Here is a 20,779-nt window from a genome sequence, read left to right on the forward strand (position 1 = left end):
GAAAGAAAATGCCCTAGCAGGAGGAGATATTGTTTTCATTGACAGTTCTTCGAGAATCGACCAAGAAGACGGACACAGATACACAGGAGTAGCTGTCATGAAATACATAGCAAATGGATAATTTCGAGTACTCGTCAGTGCACGAATACCATCTCATTACTCAGCACAGGCTGCAGAGTTATTGGCGTTGATACTCGCCATCAAGAATCACGCAGACCAGGAAGTAACAGTGTACAGTGACTCCGTCTATGTAACCTCCACAGTGCATGCAGGCCTATCGCACTGGAAAAGGAGGAGCTACCTTCAAGCAGACGGCACACCAGTGCAGCATGCATCCTTATTGGCAGGCTGATTAAGGCACTACAGCTTCCAGTGGGCATAGCGGTCGTGAAATGTGCTGCCCATACCCACGGGACAGATTTTGTGTCGCGTAGAAATCACGCAGCAGACACGGAAGATAAGCGTATGGCATCCAAAAGTGAGACAATCATGGAAGTGGAAGTGGAAGTGGCGTGCAACCACGAAAGGATGATGGTAGCACAAACCACACAAGAAACCTATAGTAATATGGGTCAGATGCAATTATTGGAACTTCAAGGGTGTTTTTTAAACCCCTCTGGTGGATTGTGGTGGCAAGACACCATTGGTAAACCAGTCATGCCTGTAGCACTACTAAAAATAGCAGTGGAGCAAGTACATTACCCCATAAATATGACAAAGGAAAACTAAGCAGCAACGCATGCGGAAGACTGGTTTGTACCGAATTTAGCAGAGCATGTTGCATTCTTTATGGTTAACTGCATAATCTGCCAGCAATTCACCGCTGGGCATACATTAAAAGCAGTGAGAGGAGTCCTCCCCCTGCCAAATGGGCCTTTTCAGCACTTACATATCGACTACCTCGACATGATCCAAGTGTATAATGGGTACAGGTACTTAATTGTAGTGGCGTGTCCATTCTCTAGATGGATAGAAGCAGGCCCATGTACAGACCCAGACTCTACCTGTGCGGCCAAATTCCTGGTGAGGGACGTGTTCCCTAGCTGGGGGGTATGCAAGGTGATGAGGTCAGACAACGGGGCTCATTTTGTTAACGCAATTTTTGAGCAGATCATCTTGTTGCTTGGTATAAAGCACAAGTTCTCGTCGGCGTATCATCCGGAAGGTAATGGTGTTTGCGAGAGGCTCAACGGCTTGTTAAAGGAAAGGATAGCCAAGTTGAAGCTTACACTAAAGAGGGGATGGTTGCACTGCCTTCCACTGGCATTGTATGCTCTTCGGAACCAACCAGGCTCTGACCATCATCTTACGCCGCACGAGATAGTCACAGGAAGGAGAATGAATACCCCACGAAATAGAGCTAGATGCGATGCCTAGCCAACCCGAGAGGTCCTGGGAACCGAGTTACAAGAGTACCTGAACTGCATGACATCCAGCCTTGTTGTAATTTCAGACCAACTGCAGCGATGATGAAAAAGGTGCAGTATAGCACAAAGCATTGCAGAAGACACTGCAACAGACCCAGCTCAATGTCTTATTCCACTTGTTTTCCCTGGAGACGCAGTCCTAATCAAGAACCACACGCGGAAAAGGTGTGACGAGCCAAGATTCAATGGTCCTTTCATCGTAGAAGACTGCACTCCATCAGCAGTAAAATTGAAGGGCAGGAGAGCATGGAATTTTCTCAATGACATTAAGCCCTGCATCGGAGAAAGCCCTCAAGCTGCACCCCACTGTGAAAAATATACAGACAACAGGGAAGAACCTCAGCACGTGCAGACAAGATCCATGACGAGGAAGCAGGACGCATGAGCAGCAAAGACAAGACAAATAACTCTTTTGCAAGTTGTGGCTTAAACTAGACAGTTCCACTAAGCAAAAAAGGGGATAAGGACATAACGGACACTCTATGCATCTCAGTTGTAGGGTAAAGAAGACAATGGCACATATAAGCCACAACATGTTTGTTGACACGAACTTGTAAATCAAACACACTGAAGCGTCATTGAAAACAAGACTCAAATAAATTGTGATCAAAGACTTAGCCAAGAGCTAAACACAGCATCCTGACTCATCAAAGAGCAAGACATCGCCTTGCAGCATTTACTGTGTCACCCAGCAGAAATATCACAAGGGATGTGCTGTCCTGTTTCCAATTAGTGCTAGAGACATATCCATCACGTGTAGGGAGAGTGTCCAGTGTCACAGACTTCATCCAAGATCCTGCCAACAAGAAATTAATTTGGCAACTGCTCACAGTCATCCTGGAGGCCTTCATTGCAGTGCCAGAATACAGTGATAAGGACACAAATGCTTCCACCACAGGATAGATGAACTCACTTATACACTTTTCTTTCGCATAATCAAAGAGTGCCCAGCTCTTATCGGGAGAACGACAGACACTCTTACATTCATCAGAGATCCAACGGACACTGAACATTTGAACAAACTGTGGACTAAGCTGAACTACTTGGTCGCAATCCATGTGGCAGGAAAGTGTAAGGACTGTGCACGTCAAAAGAAGGGTTTGTAATCTTGAATCCAACAAAGCAAGACAAATGTCCCTGTCGCCCGAGGACAGCCGACTGGCACACAACGTCCTGTTTCGCCTAGTCACTGACATTCTGCTTCCCTGGAAGGAAATGCTGCAACCTTTCATACCGCGCGATTATATGTATATGCATGGTGATTATCATTGTCTTTCTGTCATTAACAATCAGAACTGTATTCGTTATTGGTGCACAAATGGTCCAATAGCAGTGCATCCACCTGATGATGTATGCATGAGTCCCACAAAGGCACCCAAACCCTATATAGTCAATCCAGTCCCAAGAAAATCTGATGGTAAGGTAAATGAACTACAATTTTATGTAATTAGCAGTAATACACACACACGTGAGGTAACGAATGAAAAGAAAAGCTGGAGACAGTGTCAGCACAGAATGAATGAAAACATAGCACTAACTACTACATGCACCCATACACCGAATGCACACAAACTAGGGCATTTGTCAATGGCTGCAGGACCTCAAGCAAAGGCAGCAGAGAGCATGAGACTGCCTACCGAACAATCAGCCCCAGAAAACAAGGAGAGAGACCGAAAGGAATCTAATGGAAGGCCGACTAATGCAGACATAGCAAAAGCCCTCGAGGAGATAGAAGCGACTACGAGGGGATTCACTGCAAGGACACAAATGTTGATAGATCATTTATTCCGGTTCATAGCTAGAGTGAAGAAAATACATGAGGATCTGAAAAATAAACCCACAGAGATTGTATTTACAATCACACAAGTTCCAACACAAGGAACAAGTACCAGGCCCATGATGCAGCCATACACGACATGACAGGCTGGTGGCTAATAAAGACACATATAGAGGGCAGGAAAAGGATGCAAGAAGAGAAGGAGAGAATTGCAAAACCTCCACCTACCACATCCATGAAGAGAAGGAAACCTACTCATCGACGAGAATGCCCGAGAATCCCCCAGCAAGGACAAGCCACACAGACGCGTTTAGAGATGTAGTTATAGTGAACTACAGGAAGACACTAAGAATCAAGAGAAGCCTGCATGAAGATAACAGTGAACTAAACGACTACCTAGACAGCACAGCACATCTAGTAAACAACATTTGGTACCAGCACATGAAAGAAGTTGGAAGAAGGAAATCAGAAGAAGAATGCTTTGTTTGTGAACTTCTACCATACCGTATGGGGAAATCCAAGATCTTCGTGGTTGTAGAAATTGACGTCCCAACAGCACGCTGTCTTTCACACGCAGCAATGTACAACACCAGAGGACAGTTCATGGGAAGAGACGCCTCATTTATATGGGCAACTGAGACAAATTACCCCGATGAAGATGATAATATACAGGACATTAAGACGAGAAATAGAGCCCATACAAGGAATCATGTGATCAGGTACGAGAAGCCTGGAGTTAAAGGAACAGCAATCAGATGGGAAGTGAACCCAAAGTTAAATGTCCAAGGAAAAACTCCAGAAGAGGCAAAAAAATGGAAGAACAGAGGCCAAATGCAGATTTGCTTTCACCAAACCGATGGGAAGAAGGAGTGGTGATCTGCCGAGCATGGATGGTCTATGGAGCCTATAAGGAAGCAACAGAGAACTCACAGAGGTTGTGTAAACATTTATGGCCGAAACTCACAAGATTACTGTCATGGGTCAAAGACAGAGGAGGACTCTTGCAGATAGTGCCACTGGAAAGCCTGAAATAGTGCTTCAGGAACAATGGCACGAGGAAGATGGGAGAGAATCAGAACTGCGGACAAATCTTTGAGGCTCCAGGAATGACTCACAGAACTGCAGTAATTATGGATCATTACTGGGGATGTGGGTCCACGTTCCTGCACTAGTGATCCCAAAGAATGACCTGAATATTGACAGGTTCCTGAAAGCAGTTGAAGAAGTTGGAAGAAGAAAATCAGAAGAAGAATGCTTTGTTTGTGAACTTCTACCATACCGTATGGGGAAATCCAAGATCTTCGTGGTTGTAGAAATTGACGTCCCAACAGCACGCTGTCTTTCACACGCAGCAATGTACAACACCAGAGGACATTTCATGGGAAGAGACGCCTCATTGATATGGGCAACTGAGACAAATTACCCCGATGAAGATGATAATATACAGGACATTAAGACGAGAAATAGAGCCCATACAAGGAATCATGTGATCAGGTACGAGAAGCCTGGAGTTAAAGGAACAGCAATCAGATGGGAAGTGAACCCAAAGTTAAATGTCCAAGGAAAAACTCCAGAAGAGGCAAAAAAATGGAAGAACAGAGGCCAAATGCAGATTTGCTTTCACCAAACAGATGGGAAGAAGGAGTGGTGATCTGCCGAGCATGGATGGAGCCTATAAGGAAGCAACAGAGAACTCACAGAGGTTGTGCAAACATTTATGGCTGAAACTCACAAGATTACTGACATGGGTCAAAGACAGAGGAGGACTCTTGCAGATAGTGCCACTGGAAAGCCCGAAATAGTGCTTCAGGAACAATGGCGCGAGGAAGATGGGAGAGATTCAGAACTGCGGACAAATCTTTGAAGCTCCAGGAATGACTCACAGAAATGCAGTAATTATGGATCATTACTGGGGATGTGGGTCCATGTTCCTGCACTAGTGATCCCAAAGAATGACCTGAATATTGACAGGTTCCTGAAAGCAGATGCTCCCGTGAGGAAAAGGAGATCTGTGGAACTGGTAACGCGAATAAAGAGAGAGAATTACTTTTCTGCCAAATCAGAAGAAGCATTTCATGCAAGCCCATATGAACACAGGCTGTTTAGTCTTACCTCATCATTATTCACAACAATCCTCATGCCAAGATTCCAGGTTGGAGCAAACATTAAATGGTTGCATATAACCAGATGGGAGTTATTGCAGACCATTAACACTACCATAAAAGGATTCAACGCGGTTAAAGAGGAACTAAGAGCAATCCGATTGATGACTCTTGAGCACAGATATGTACTTGACATGATCACAGAGATGGATGGAGGTGTTTGTGCAAAAATCGGAGAATCATGTTGCACATTTATACCTTCACATGATGAAGAAAATGGAAACTTAACAGAAGCCATCAGTATGCTTACAAACCTACAGAACCAGATGATCTACGAAACTGACGAGATAGATGATGACAGCTGGTTTGGAACACTATTCTCATGGGTCCCACCATGGATGGCAGATGTATTCAAGTTTCTGGGAGCCTTACTATTGATGATACTAGTAGGGTTTTGTGTTATCAAGATAATCATCACACAATGCCAGAAAAGTGCAAAGAAAGCCATTAGGATGAAGATCATGATCGATGTCAAACCAGGATGGCAGTCCAGTGACCTGACTGATGAAGAAATAAAAAACGTTGTGAAGGCCAACAAATTTGCGCCACAAGGGAATACATTTGTGTATCCCAGTAGACATAGACATTATGAAGAAAAATGTATCTATTGCAGCCCAAATGGACAATGTCATCTTATGACCTGGAACAAAGATGCACATGTAAGAACAGCAGGAAGCCTGAAAGGAGTGATATAAATATGGACTCCAAAGAAACACACGTTCACACCATCATGTACAAACCCAGAAGATGAAATATTGGATATAGAAGAACCAAGTAAGAGTAATCAAAAGGAGGAAGAAGAAGTGGTTGATAAACCGACCAGAGAGGGGTGTGTAGAGGAGGTCCGAAATATGGTCTGCACTCCAGCAACCCATTTCGAGATACCAGAAGCATACTCGCCAAGATACATGACGCATAAGGAGCACATGAACCAACAGAGAGCCACAGTGGGGCTCTGTCCAGTACCCATCAGAAGGACTTGTATACCTATTGAAGTGCCAATAAACAGAAAACCGTGGACTGCAAGGTACCCATTAAGACAACCATACCAGCAGCTGACGCAAAATGAAGACCACTTACAAACTGTCCCTGAGGAGACCCAAAGGGCTGTTATTGGTGGCAAATGATGACAACAGAATGGCCCGGACAGACGTCAGATGAAAGAAATGACAACCAAAAAGGAGATAAAACAAAAACGAAATGTTGCGAACCATGATGTAATGAACATAGAAGAAGAAACACAAAACAAACAGGTTGTGGGAGTAGGGCCCTAATCAGGAGAGCGCACACCTTGAAGTCTTTATATGTGATTAGATCAGGTATTGGTTAAGCTGCTGTCATGTGGATGGTAGGGTGATCTCCCACTATCACCTAGACTGAAACAAATTGTGAGGGGTAACCATCTGCACAGGCTGCGCTTGTTACCTGTTGTATGCTCACTAGATGTGGTAAGTTTGAGCAGGGTGGATGAGGAGTATTCACAAAAAGGCACAACTGATTTGTGGTTCAATTGATTTATGGTTCAAAAAGCCCAGCTTTTTTTCATTCAAGTAAGTAATAGTACATACTGATTTAAAGTTACAAAAGAAAAGTGTACATTCTTGGTACACATAGGTACACATTTCATGTAAGGTACTTGGTACTAAAAACAGATAAGTACCAGGCAGTGTCCAAAACGAAGTTCATGCAAGCAATGCCAAGAAATACAGAAGATGCCAAACAAAGCCAAGAAATACAGAAAATGCCAACACGTGTTTCAACCTATGAGGTCGTCATCAGGGCATATAGATACATGTAGTACATTGGACTATAATGCTAATGCTAAACCTGAACCGTGTTCATTCTAGAAACCTTATTGTAATTGCTCTCAGAAGGGTCATAGTCAAGCTATAGAAAAAATTAAGCAGCGGATGATTCCCAGAACATGTTGCAAGTTAGTTCAGTTTGCTTAACTCGGGGCAAGACGTGGTGTATTGCTTGGCCGAGGTACCGTGGCTGTAGCAAAAATGCAGTATAAAAGTTTGTGTTTGGTGTGCTAATTCCGGATATCTAGCCGTGATCGGCTTGGGGATTTGGCGTGCTCAGTGGCGGGTAGTTTCTCAAACGCGTTTGTTCTGGGAATCATCCGCTGCTTAATTTTTTCTATAGCTTGACTATGACCCTTCTGAGAGCAATTACAATAAGGTTTCTAGAATGAACACGGTTCAGGTTTAGCATTAGCATTATAGTCCAATGTACTACATGTATCTATATGCCCTGATGACGACCTCATAGGTTGAAACACGTGTTGGCATTTTCTGTATTTCTTGGCTTTGTTTGGCATCTTCTGTATTTCTTGGCATTGCTTGCATGAACTTCGTTTTGGACACTGCCTGGTACTTATCTGTTTTTAGTACCAAGTACCTTACATGAAATGTGTACCTATGTGTACCAAGAATGTACCACTTTTCTTTTGTAACTTTAAATCAGTATGTACTATTACTTACTTGAATGAAAAAAAGCTGGGCTTTTTGAACCATAAATCAATTGAACCACAAATCAGTTGTGCCTTTTTGTGAATACTCCTCATCCACCCTGCTCAAACTTACCACATCTAGTGAGCATACAACAGGTAACAAGCGCAGCCTGTGCAGATGGTTACCCCTCACAATTTATAGAAGAAGAAACAATGCTGAACTTTAAAGAAACGTAACCATTGAGAGCAGGATGGAAATGTGTAACTGGCCAAATGCTTGTAAATAGGCTTGGAACGCAAGGAGCGAAGGAAACGGTACTGCTTGCAATGCTTAGTAGGAGGATAGAACGGCAAGCGCCAACTATATGTCTACCTCAAGAAGCACATTATACAAGTGCGACTCCATTTTACGAAAGCAGAATTAAGCCAGTATGGTAGGGGCCTAACAGGCCAGGATTCATGTACCAGCACAAAGTCGGACTAAAGAACGGAATCGAAACTTAGCAAGATGCAGCTCATGGCTAGGAATTCGAGGTCAACCCAAGGAAGGGACAAGAGCAGCAACTCCAAAGAATTGAAACCTAAGAGCATAGAAACCTGCCCTGTGAAGGTTGAGATAAGGAGGCCTAGGCAGGTGGCGAGGCCGAACAAAGTATCAAATACGCAAATAAATGGAAAATGAAGCAGCTTCGCAGTGTACTGACATGTGACCAGCCAAGCGCAAAGCGGTACCAATGTCTGATGTCACCCAAAACCGGAGGATGCCATAACTTTCCCCGATAAGAAGCTACAGTTTCAAGGCCATCCTCAGCCAACTAATTGATACATGGGCCTGAGGGTAGTGATTAATGGAAGGGAGGCAGGGTGAATCTAGGGCCATCCCGCACCTGGGCGACCATTCTGCATGCTGCTAATTGGCCGGGTCTGTGGCTAAGTGGACTAATGCATCCACTACAGGGAGCTGTGTTTGAAGTCATGGTCACAGGTTCGAATTCTGGCAGGTCCACTCAGCCTTCATCCTTCCGAGGTCGATAAAATGAGTACCATTAAGTTGGGTAACAATAAACATCTGTTATTTTAGCGCCAAGATGCCCCTTCTGGGGTGAACGTGCGCTTTACAAATACGCCTGTTATGTTATGTTATGTTTTTTAAAGTGAAGATTTATGCCTAGGGGTGTAACCCACCCAATCACAATGGACCAAATAATCTAGGGTCCTATAGCTAGTAGAAACAATGAGACGTCATACCTTAGTGATGTCTATCACGAGTGATGTTGAGGAATGGGCATAGATGGCAACCAGATAAGAGTTATCCAATCCCAACACTCTGTTACCATATACAGATATAGTGCCTATACTTAAGTTACCTTTTCCAACCAATACAATTGCATGTCAAACTTATGAGTTTTACACGTCAATTTTGAGTCAATTTTGACGAGAATTTGCTATAAAAGTTACTGTTTGCATGAAGAATTTGGAAGTTGAAGAGAGACAGGCGATCGCAGCTCTGATGATTTCCATTTGTTTCCCCGTTTTTTGTACTTGTCATTAAACGGACTTCCCTTTGCCAAACCAGTGACTTGTCCTTATTGAGTGGTGTTGGAGTAAGAGAATCCTGCACCCCATCCTCCTCAAGGTGCAGCTATCTCGACTTAAGGTGCCGGAGGGCGAGCTCTGAATCTCATGGGCCCGTTCAGAGGTCGCTCTGCCCTCCAGTACAGTTATGGGTGACTTTGATGAGGAAGAGTGAGTTAGGGTAGTGTGAGACTGTGACGAGGAAGAGTGCTTAAGGTTGATGGTGGAATGGGACTCTGAAGAGGGATTTGGGGAAATGGCATGGCTTAATATTGGGATACTGCTATGGGGAAGAGTGATGCAGCGTAATTACATGGATTACTATTTGGGGGCTGTGACACGGAAGAGGGATATATGGGTAATGGCATGGTTTTCTATTGGGTTCATGGGATGAGGAAGAGGGAGGTGAAACAATGGAAAGAACATTGAGATCTTCAATATTTTATCACATAAAAAGCTTAGCCGATCAAAACATATATCTCATTACGCAGCAACCCTGATTCTATCCTCCCATCAGTTTGCCAGACTTTGTATAATGGAAGAAAGTGTACCATGAAATTAGGGATTGTACCTCAAAATACCTCAAAATATGTTTTAGCAAGCATACTGCATTGAAAGAGCAGGTTGTCTTGCAAAGTCCAGCTGTAACACTATTCTAAGAACATGTAACACTAAGAAATGTTTCTTTTGGTGCCCCGGCGACCCACGAACACAGGCCTGCCTTGCTGTGCGTGAACTGTGTATGTATCTGTGCAAAATAAATAACAAATATGCACATCGTTTGAGCAGATAAATGAACCTGCACAGGTTTGCTTTTGTTTGCATCCTCCATTGCTCTGCATTTGGTGCTGTGAGTAATGTGCATTTTTGTACATAGCTTAGGCCGTAAAGCATTTCATAGTACCAGCTGCTCATGCGTTAGCATCATAAACACGTCTCACAATGAAGATGTTCTTTAGGGTACGTCATCAAATGTTGTGGTAACATATGCCATACCTTTTCAAACATGAGATCAAAAAAATGTAGTATAACAGAGATGGCGATGCATCGCTAAGGCTTATTTTCTCCAGTCTCTGCAGATTATTTTTCTTAGTAATAATTTTCTCAGCCCCAATATATAAAGAATGGTACTCACCATACAGTGATGAAGTCATATATTGGTTCAGTTTGAAGGATTGTAAAATTGATGTAGATTCCATTGCCTGGTGGCACTCTGACAAGCCAAAGGCAGTCTTGAAAGTTTGGGTATTCATCAGGGTATCCAGGAGAGTAAATAGTGCCATTCATCGCAGTTATATTTCCACCACAGAGAGCTGCAACAATTCACAACAGGCTGTGACTTAAAAACAGTTCTATTAAATTCCTTGAATATTGGCTCAATAATATGCATGTTGGTAAACGTATTTATAAAGATTGTATTTCTTTTTTCTAAGTGATTTGCTCAGAAGAATATAGCAAAACATGTGTTCAATTTGCATGCAACATTCTCCTCACTGTCAGTGCTCTCTCAGGCCAATGCCATGTGTGTGTAGCTGGGTGTGCCTGTGCTTAGTGCATGTGCATCATTGTTATTATTCTTGTTCATCTGTTAGGGATAACAATGTAGCCCTTTAGGGCCTGAGTTACAAAAGCGGTTTACAAAGGGGCAATCCCATTGAAAAAAAACGTTTTAAATCTGGCCCCTCGAAAAGTTGACAGATATTGTCATTTTCAATTCTCTTTATCTTGCAAAATGTTGAAGTAATGCTTGATGAACGTGCCAAATCTATTGCTTGATTTTTTGAACTGTGGTAACCTTGTCAGGGTTCGGAATTGAGGGGAGCTGGGAGCTATTTAGCTCCTGCTTGTAGCCTATAAGAGTCTGGTTAGCTTGACACCAATAGCTACCAAGCGCTACTTTTTGTTCACCAGGCCAATGGATTCTGAACAAACACCCCTATGCAAATTTAACTCTGCACATTTGGGGCAATATATAAATAAACATTGGGACATATCGATATGACATTTAATGCATAAGGGGTCATAAATAATTGACAAAGTGATTGGATTTTATTTTATGGGCAAGTTCGATTTGTGGAAGTCTATGTACTACCTCCTGGTACCACAGTGGTAGCTCCTGGTCACTGGTTAATGATGGATACCCAGAGGCTGCTTTTCGCGCCTGCTTATCAAATCTCAATGTCAATCCCTGCATTGGTGTAGGACTGCACTGTATATAAAGTAAGCTGAACATGGTCAGTGTTGATGAGTGACTCCTGCATTTTTTAGCCAACATTATGTTACATGAATGCACGTGAAAACCCTAAACAAAAATGGAAAAAACAGAATTACATGTTCTGAAGCCAAAGTGCTTCAGGATGAAAATCCAGGACCGCTGGCCTAAGCTGCAACTCATAATTTTGGGCCCCTATGGTTAAGAGTAAATTAAAATGGCCAACCATATGAATTAACAGCATGTAAAGGATGTCACATCTGTACAGGAAAGTACCTAATCGTAATTAATCATCTCTCTCTCTCTCTCTCTCTCTCTCTCTCTCTCTCTCTCTCTCTCACTCTTTGTCTCTCCCTATTGCTCTCTTTCTCTCTCTCTCTCTATCTCTGTCTCTCTCTCTCTCTCTCTCTCTCTTTGTTTCTCTATCTCTCTCACACACGTTTTCTCTCTCACACACGCACATACATTGACACAGGTGGGCCTCATTACAACCCTGGTTGTAGCTGTACCTGTAAAACCGACACGGCTGACGCCGGAGTTGCTTTTTTTCCGGCGCCCAGAAATGGACAATTACCGGATCATTACGGCATTGACGGATCTGGTATATGTCATTCCTGGCCACCGGAAAAACATCTTCCCCATTCACATTTGAGCCCCATAGGGCTCAATGGGAATGGGGAAGCCGGATGCACAGGCACCGTTATCAACGGTGCCTATGCCTCCGAAATGCTGTGCTCGCCGGCGCCTTTCATTCTGCCAGGTCAGACCTGGCGGAATGAAAGGCACCCCCGAGCACAACTAGGAGTTTGCCGGACCGGGTACAATGGTACCGGTAAGCTTACCAGTACCATTGTATCCAGACAGGCAAACTCATAAGGAGGACCACTGACATATATGCAAACCCCCACCCTCACATATACATGAATACATTCATACAAACTGGATGTAACACTCACAAACTCACAATTACACTTGGATATGCATACTCCTCATCATAGTACACACATAGAAACATGTTCTATTATAATGTATGTACCTCATTCACCACTTTTTCAAAGCAGTTTGTAAAAGTATGCAATATAGGAATAAAAACAGGATGATCAGAACATGAGTCTATGTTACTGGGGATAAAATAGTATTAGAGGATGTGAATGTGAGTCCAATACAAATACATAGCATCGGACATCTGTACTCACATTACAAATAAAACAACATAATTTGTAGGTGGTTCTAAGGTTACAAACAGAGCTAAGATTAGAATGAGCAACCTTTTTTTCCAAAAAACATTCACTTATTTTTATATTGTTTGCATCTGTTGTTATCGGTTGTTATGGTGACAAAATAACACATAACAACAGGGATAAATTAATACAAATTGAAAAAAACAAGTACAAGAGGAAATTTAAATTCAAGAAAAGATAATGCAGTTAAGGAAAGTTGTAATTTGAATATGACTGGTGGTATTTTTGAGACAATCTTTAGTGTTCATCGCATATTGCAACCAAACACATCTTTTGTAAAAAATTCCCAACATCTAATATACATTTGTGCAGGTGTTGTATTGCTTATTAAAATAAATAATAACAAATTAAACGCTGTTTTCTAGGTAATCTTCAATGTTTATCAACAAGTTCTAAAACATTTTATCAAATCTTGATTTAACCAAATAAAAACTCTAGTAACAAACAAACGACACATGTTTTGAGAACGTTAAGATGAGTTTGTTTTGTACTGCAATGGTTTGCCCAACCCTTACTACTTTTTCAAAACTAAATAAAATGTTTCCATGTGGTTATGCATTACGATTTTGCAAACCATTCTTGTGCTATGCATTATGCTATGCATCATGTAGTTTGTTATGCCTGTACTTACATTTTCTCCTTATTTCACTTGTTGGATTGTGGCTAGGTGCATTTTCTGTATGGTACATTTTGTTCGATCACATAGATCAATGACATGCTAATTTCCTTTTTCAAATTGGTGATCTTAAATATCTTTATATGTTAGTGGTGCATGTCCAATCTCATGTTATGTGCTTATATCTGGGACATGTGTTCATTATCAAATTGTATAATTTGATTAAAAAACATTTCTACCCATGCAGGACTCCTCAATTAGGGAGTAATGTTAAAAACAGGCAGCCTAAGTATTGAGTTGAGCCACTTAAAAATTGCTGCATTCTGAGAAAATCACAGGCAGTAAAGTATTGATGATTATGAGTTGGACATCAACAAGGAATTTGCTAGTGTATCCATTCAACTTAACAAACAACAATATAGTTCAACTGCCAAAATGCTAAACATCTTTATACCTAGAGGGCCTGTTTAATAAAAAAAAGCGTTGTGAATCAGCCTGAGCATGTTTAATATTGATCCTTCTATGCATTTTCACTCATGATACAGCAGGAGAATTTTCAATTCTCGATATGCTGCAGCTGCCATCCCTTTGTCATTTGAGTGTAACATGGAAGCTCTTTTGGTCCGCATTTCCCTTTCAGCCACTAAAACTGCTCACTTTGTGATTGTCTACTGCCCTCCACGTGCCGACGTTTCAATTTCCGATGTAATGATCCATCTGAATTGTAACTCGGCTATGGCTGACACCCACCCACACCTTTGGTAATTGCCTTAATTTGAGCTTTGCTCAGACTAGCAACATTGTAGTGTCCAGCAGCTACTGAGTTACTTGGTCGGACCATTTTATTTTTCCATTCACCTACAATTTTGTTGGCACAGTACTGTCTCATGTAATCAAAAAGTGTTGAAGTGCAGTTGGCGGTCAGTTGATCACTCCTTGATTGTCTCACATATTAATGAGCTGTATAGATACACCCACATCTGGATTTGTTTGTCTCTATCGCACATATTCCTGGCCACTGCGGATGTGCTGGCTCCTTTAAAAAACATCAGAATATGTGGTAGGCCCTCCAAGCCTTGGATTAATGATGATTTTAAAGGATTATGCCTTATATGTAGGCTAGCTGAACAGAAGTGACACTCTTCCTATGCCCTTTCTGATAGGGCTGCATTCTGTGCTGCTACTGTAAAATATCATCGGGCAATTAGTGAGGGCAAATGTAATTTTATACACTTGGTGCATTGATGACTCTATTAAGTTTGCACATTCCCTGGCTACGAAGTTGTACCCTTCTGACTCTATCCCTCAATCCCAACATTTCTGTAATTCCTCAGCAGCTTTTTCTATCCACAAAATTGTAGGTATTCATGATCACATCATGCAAGCCATTGGTGGGTCTAGTGAATCTGTGGTTCATCTGTCCAGCTCGGTGCCACTGTTGACTGCCCTACCATCAACTACATTGGGGTCGCTGGGACTCCTTTCCTGGCTTTTCTACTTCAGAGATTCTGTTGGCAACAGTAAAAATGAAATCTGCTGCACCTATTGATAATATTCCTCTGCACATTGCAAAGTAAATGCTCCTATCCATTGTGACTAGTCTTACCTCTGCCATTAATCTGTCCTGTTCTGGAGCGTGATTCCTTCTGATGTGAAACATGCTTTGGTCATTACGCTACTTCATAAGCCTTCCCTGGATCCTCTGACCCCAGCTAACTTCTGTCCCATATCATTCCTTCTTTTTTTATGAAGTTGATGGAGTCATTGTTTGCCCCCCCTGTTGGGGAGGTTTTGTGAAGATTATGGTCGTTTTGATGCCTTTCAGTCAGAGTGTCGGCCAGGTTGAGGCACTAAGACATTATTGGCATCCATGCTGGATGATCTGACTCTTTTTTTCTGATCATGGTGGAGTGGCAACCTTGATTGGTTTGATGCCGTTGACCCCACCATTCTGCTCAGTCGACTCTCTTCAGCTGGTATTTGTGGTGTGGTTCTATCTTGGTTTCATTCCTTTATTTCAAACCACTCTCAGTACGTCTCTCTTCCTGCTCTTTATTCTTCTGTGGTGTCTCTGACCTCAGGCGTTCCTCAGGCTCTTTCTTTTCGCCCACCCTGTTCAAAATCTATATTCAACAGCTTGTTGCTCTTATCTGCTCTCACGGCTTCAGGTGTTATTCATACGTGGATGATCGTCAGATCAATAGTTCACCTTGTTCTGCTCTATCCTTCCCATGCTACTCAGTTTAAGGACTGTCTGGAGACTGTGGGAAGATGGATGAGCAGTGACTGCCGCATATTGAATGGAGGTAAATCTGAGGTCATAGTGGTTGGTTCTGCTCCTCAAGCTTCTTTTTGGACTCCTTCCTTTTGGCCTTCTTCTTTTGGACCTCTCCCTGTCCACGTTGCAACTATCAGAAACCTGGGTGTCAAATTCTCTGCGTCCCGGCCTATGGCTACTCAAATTGTCTCAGTCTGTCAAGCCGGCCACTTTCAGCTGAAGATTCTTAGAAGGATTTTGCAGTTCATCCTCCAGTACCTTTGTGCCTCAGTTATTGCAGCTTTGGTCCTTAGTCGGACCGATTACTGCAACTCTCTATATCTGGCACAAGCTGCATTTTTGCTTCAATGCCTCTAGATTCTGCAGAATGCTGTGCACGGTTGGCATTTAGGGATCATATCTCCTCATTTCTCTGTGCCCTTCATTGGCTCGCAGTGGCTAAACGGGTGCACTTCAAAGCTATGTGCCTAGTTCATCAGGTTTTTCACGAGATGGGACTGGAATATTTGCAGCATAAGTTCTGCCCGTATGTACCCTGCCGTTCCCTCTGGTCTGGACACAGATTTCTTATCTCTGTGCCCAGATTTCAGTACATCAGAATTGCTGGATGATCCTCTTCTGTGGCAGCTGCCAAACTGTGGAATGCCTTGCCTATTGCACTGTGGTCTACTGTGGTGCATCTGCAGTATTGATGTTCACTGAAAAGTCTTCTTTTTTGAGCATCGTTGTGCTAATGTAGCTTCTCTGGAAATCTTGTAGCACCAAGTTGCCTTCTGGCTTTAGTAGCGGTGTACCCTTATGGTACGAATTGGATAACATAACATAACAATGTGAGCATCTGTTACATTTGATGCATTTCCATTCCTCAATTAGTGAACGAAAATCTATTCTCTACATGTTTAAAAACATAGCATGTATTTTTGTGGAAATACCTTATTTGTAATTCAGAAACAATTTGTATGCTTGCTATCAGCTTCTGCCACAGCTATGAGAAACTCAGATTAATACTTGAACCATCGGATTCTGTCAATATCTCAAAGTTATTTTGGCATGCCCATACTCATAGCAGAATACCACTAAACTCATGATGATTCTCATGATGAAACACTCCCAAAATAAATGTTGCATTATTAGGAGATAGCGTGTTCATGTTCACCCATCTTTTTCCTGTGTTTTTCTAAGGATCATAAATATACATTTTTCCTACCAAAACTTTCTTAATTGCACATCTCATTTCACATCTGATTAAACAAATATATCTCAACTATCACTTAGCAAGTGTAATTACAAAAATAGAAAATAAACCTGTTACTTATTTTTGTTTCCATACCCATTATACTCCAAAAACTACCAAAATACACTACACAAACCATTTGTTAATATGAACCTTTCTATTTTAATTGTTTCCCACAATTTATAGAGTGTGTTTGCTGCATAGAGAGATTTGTGTTTAAAAATAAAATACACATGCATACCATCACATCTTGGCAGTGGGTGGTTCCAGTTTCGACTAACTCCATGTAGGCAAGTGAGAGCGGAGTCTCCGATCAAAGAGTATCCAGCAAAACATTCAAATGAAACAGTCTGTCCTACTGTAAAGTCATTTCCAATCAAAAAACCATTCCTAAACGGGCGTGGGTCCGGGCAGCTCTGTAACTGGTAAGCTAAAATAAACATAAACACATATGTTTCCATTAACATATCATTGGGATAACAACATACATGCTATATATTATATGGTGTGCATCACCAGCAATCTCATTGACAAGGTATATTTTTATTTTCCTGAGGATGGAGGAAATGATCCATTAAAAGAAATTTCATTCTCAGGTGAATAACATTTGTTGTTAACATATAAAACTTTTTTTAAAAAACTGCATGTTGCATCTTAAGACAGATCTTAACTTGTTGTGAGGATGATCATTGTACAGAGCGACATGTCTAATTGTCTATATCAGTGTAGTTTGTTAATTTAAAATTAAAATATGCTCCTGGCCATCCGTAAAGTTACAATGGCTCATTCTTCTCACTTTTACAAAACACTGCTCTTGTCAAATGTTTTGTTTTCGGTAGGTGTGTGAAAGCTCTGGTGAGATTGCACATCTCATGAACGACATTATATAGACTTTCAGAAAGACTCATAAGTGAACAGCTTGATTTAGAATGAAATGGGAGGGCAATTCCAATCCTCCAAGGTCCATTTGAGAACAGTGTTCAGTGGATCTTGTATCATGGAGCATGCCTGCCATTTCACTTGTGTATTGCTTTATGGAGAACTGTGATCATGCCCCTTAAAACAAAGTAAATATTTCAAAAACTTGAGGGATTTGGTGCTAATTTCTGTTATTCCATTGTGATCTACTCCTCCTGTTTGGGAAAGTGCAATAAATGCATGGTCATTTGTGATAGTTACATAGATCCAAAAGACAGAAATATGCCAACAATTATCTATATGGAGTCAGTGTGTTTTTGCAAACTTAGAACTATTCAAGGCATATACGATCTGTGGATTTAAAGAAAACATCACTGTTGCATTCAATACAATGAAAGATAGTGGCTTGATGAGATTTTAAGATTTTCCAGCTATATTTGCACCACTTTATTATTTCACACATTATTTTTATATTAACACATCTTCTGGAGTTTGTGTAGGCATCTACTGCTTATCAATTGTAAGATTATTAAGAAGGCAATCACTCATATTTGAGAATCTCTGTAAACTAGATTAACTTTGCACATCAACACAATTTGGAACAGCATTAGCACTTCGAAATGTCATTGTGCAAGATGGTGCTGCTTTAAACAGTATTTCCTCTGCAGATTTCTCCCCTTGGGTAAATGACAGTGAGACATTGCACTGTGCCTCTCAAAGTGTTAGCTTTAGGTGAATTTTGTCATATGTAGGAAGTTTTTCTTCATAAGATTTTTGCTGATGATTTTCTGCAAATTACTGTTGTAGGACTATAAATCAACTCTGGAATGAATTAACAGGCAGGCTCTTTTTTCTCGCACCCAGTCACATGTCATACATCTGTTGAGAGTCTACATGAAATTAATGAAGGATTGCAATATGTTACATAGGTTTCCTTGCATGTAGATGCCAGACTGATGAACAAGATAGTCAAAAGGGTAATATACATTAGAGTCAGTAAGGTAGCTCATTGAGTTAAGCGCTCCTGGCCTTTATGTATGTAAAATCTGCACTAATCGATTCAAATTGCTTATATTAAATATGTTATTCTTCTGAAGTTTTCTAAATGATTACTGTTGAACAAGTAATTAATATAATCAATGAATAGAGGGTTACAAAGTGGGGGAAATCTGGCTTGAAGCCCCCCACACAAATGTAACATTAATATCCTCCTCCCAGGATACAAAATGTATGTTGATATTCATAATACATATGTTTGATTTAGCAATCTAAGAATTGTCAACCGAATATGATCCAAGAGGCACATTCACATTGCAAAAATCAGCTCTAAAGGAAAAGGGTAAACCTAACAAAACACCTTATAAAATTACCTGGAGATGAGTTCTTCATTGATGACCTTCTGGAAGTATATGAAGAGTCACATTAAAATATTCTATTCATCGGTTCAATTCCAATAATGAACAACATAACTTTAACATATTTTGGCAATTCTGGCATATATGTAACTTGGAGGAAAACCTATCACAAAGGCATGGAAACGTACCAACATGGATTATATTATCCTAAAATACACTCACCTTGGTACATGATGTGAAATCCCTGCTTATTCTGAGAGTAATCACTGTGAAAGTACATACTGGTTTCATGAGTAGTACTGAACAGCGACGCTGGAATTTGTGGTCCACTCAGCCTTCCAATTACATTCCCAGTTTCTGAAGATCCACTTCTAACCTCTAAGTAATCATGGATTGTCTCCGTTGAAAAATTCACAAATTGCAAGTGTACACCTTAAAATTAAAAAGAATAGATACGGTCAACTTGGTTGGAAAAAATGTTCAATTAAACATGTAAGTTATCATTAATTTCTATATTATCTGTCCCCAGTATAAAAAGCTATCAGCAACAGCAATGCCAAAAGTGATATATTTAGTAAAGCCTTGTACAGCACTTTTATTATTGAGTAAGTGCAGCTCTGTAGGGTGTAGGTGGTGTGATAGACATCCCTGGTACAATGATGTCTGCTATAAGATTCCATTATACTGTCAAAAGCTTGTCATCATTAAATCATTCATATTTCTATACATATATGGTGATCGGAAGCATAACATTTCTAAATGTACCCTCAATTTGTGAACCAAATCAAAGAGGCTTGCTTTATACTTTCACTGCAAGAACAATAGCAGTGAGTAGCTGGTTGAAAAAAAGAAGAAAAAAATAATTCAAATAAAAAAAGAAAGCATATTGTATGGTTGTTCACAAACTTCATTATACATATAATATCAAAAAGTGAAAAAGGGGCATGTTGAATCACAGAATAAAATGGTAGAGGTTATCCATTGACTGTCACGCGAAACATATGTAGGGCTTTCAGGTCTGTTTCTGCGTGGTTTGTGACACCAATTCATGAATGTTCTATGAAAATAAGAAACAATTAACTGATTGATACTTTTGCTATGTTTTGCACCTTTCATACACCATTTTATGATATTCAAAGTAGAGATAAAGTGGAATAAATGATATTGTTATTATATCTGATTACTGGTTTTAAATTATTCAACTGTCACACTAACCAATCATTTGGTTGGCACAGCAGAGGTTCTCCATTGTCATAAGTATTTTTAGAAATATAGCATTTGCTTAAAATACACACAATGATATATAGTGGAGTACATTTCAATTCCATCTCTTCAAATATATGTCTATTAATATTCATTTATGTTTTAAAATAAGGGGAACATAGACCTAAGTTTGAGAATCCTGAATAGTCGGAGAAAGGCCTAGGTTTCACAATGCAATTTTAAATACTGATACAATGCACATTTAAAACATGCGGAAAAAACACACCTAAGTTTGAGAGTCTGCTAGGTGGACAGGGGTAGGCAGG

General features: G+C 40.9%; 1 protein-coding gene across 5 annotated transcripts in view; it reads right to left on the bottom strand.

Moving 5' to 3' along the window:
* The window catches only part of CSMD3 (CUB and Sushi multiple domains 3), a 3,270,409-nt gene that overhangs the window by 603,953 nt on the left and 2,645,677 nt on the right, over positions 1-20,779 (bottom strand). For all 5 annotated transcript variants that reach the window (XM_069621531.1, XM_069621530.1, XM_069621528.1 and 2 more), the window contains 3 exons: positions 19,473-19,682; positions 17,219-17,407; positions 10,532-10,709 (listed from right to left, as the gene is read on the bottom strand). In XM_069621531.1, the coding sequence (XP_069477632.1) occupies positions 10,532-10,709; positions 17,219-17,407; positions 19,473-19,682 (577 nt within the window). The remainder of the gene's footprint in view (positions 1-10,531; positions 10,710-17,218; positions 17,408-19,472; positions 19,683-20,779) is intronic.

This window comes from Ambystoma mexicanum, chromosome 5q (assembly GCF_040938575.1).
Source record: "Ambystoma mexicanum isolate Mex_15411 chromosome 5q, UKY_AmexF1_1, whole genome shotgun sequence".
NCBI lineage: Eukaryota > Metazoa > Chordata > Amphibia > Caudata > Ambystomatidae > Ambystoma > Ambystoma mexicanum.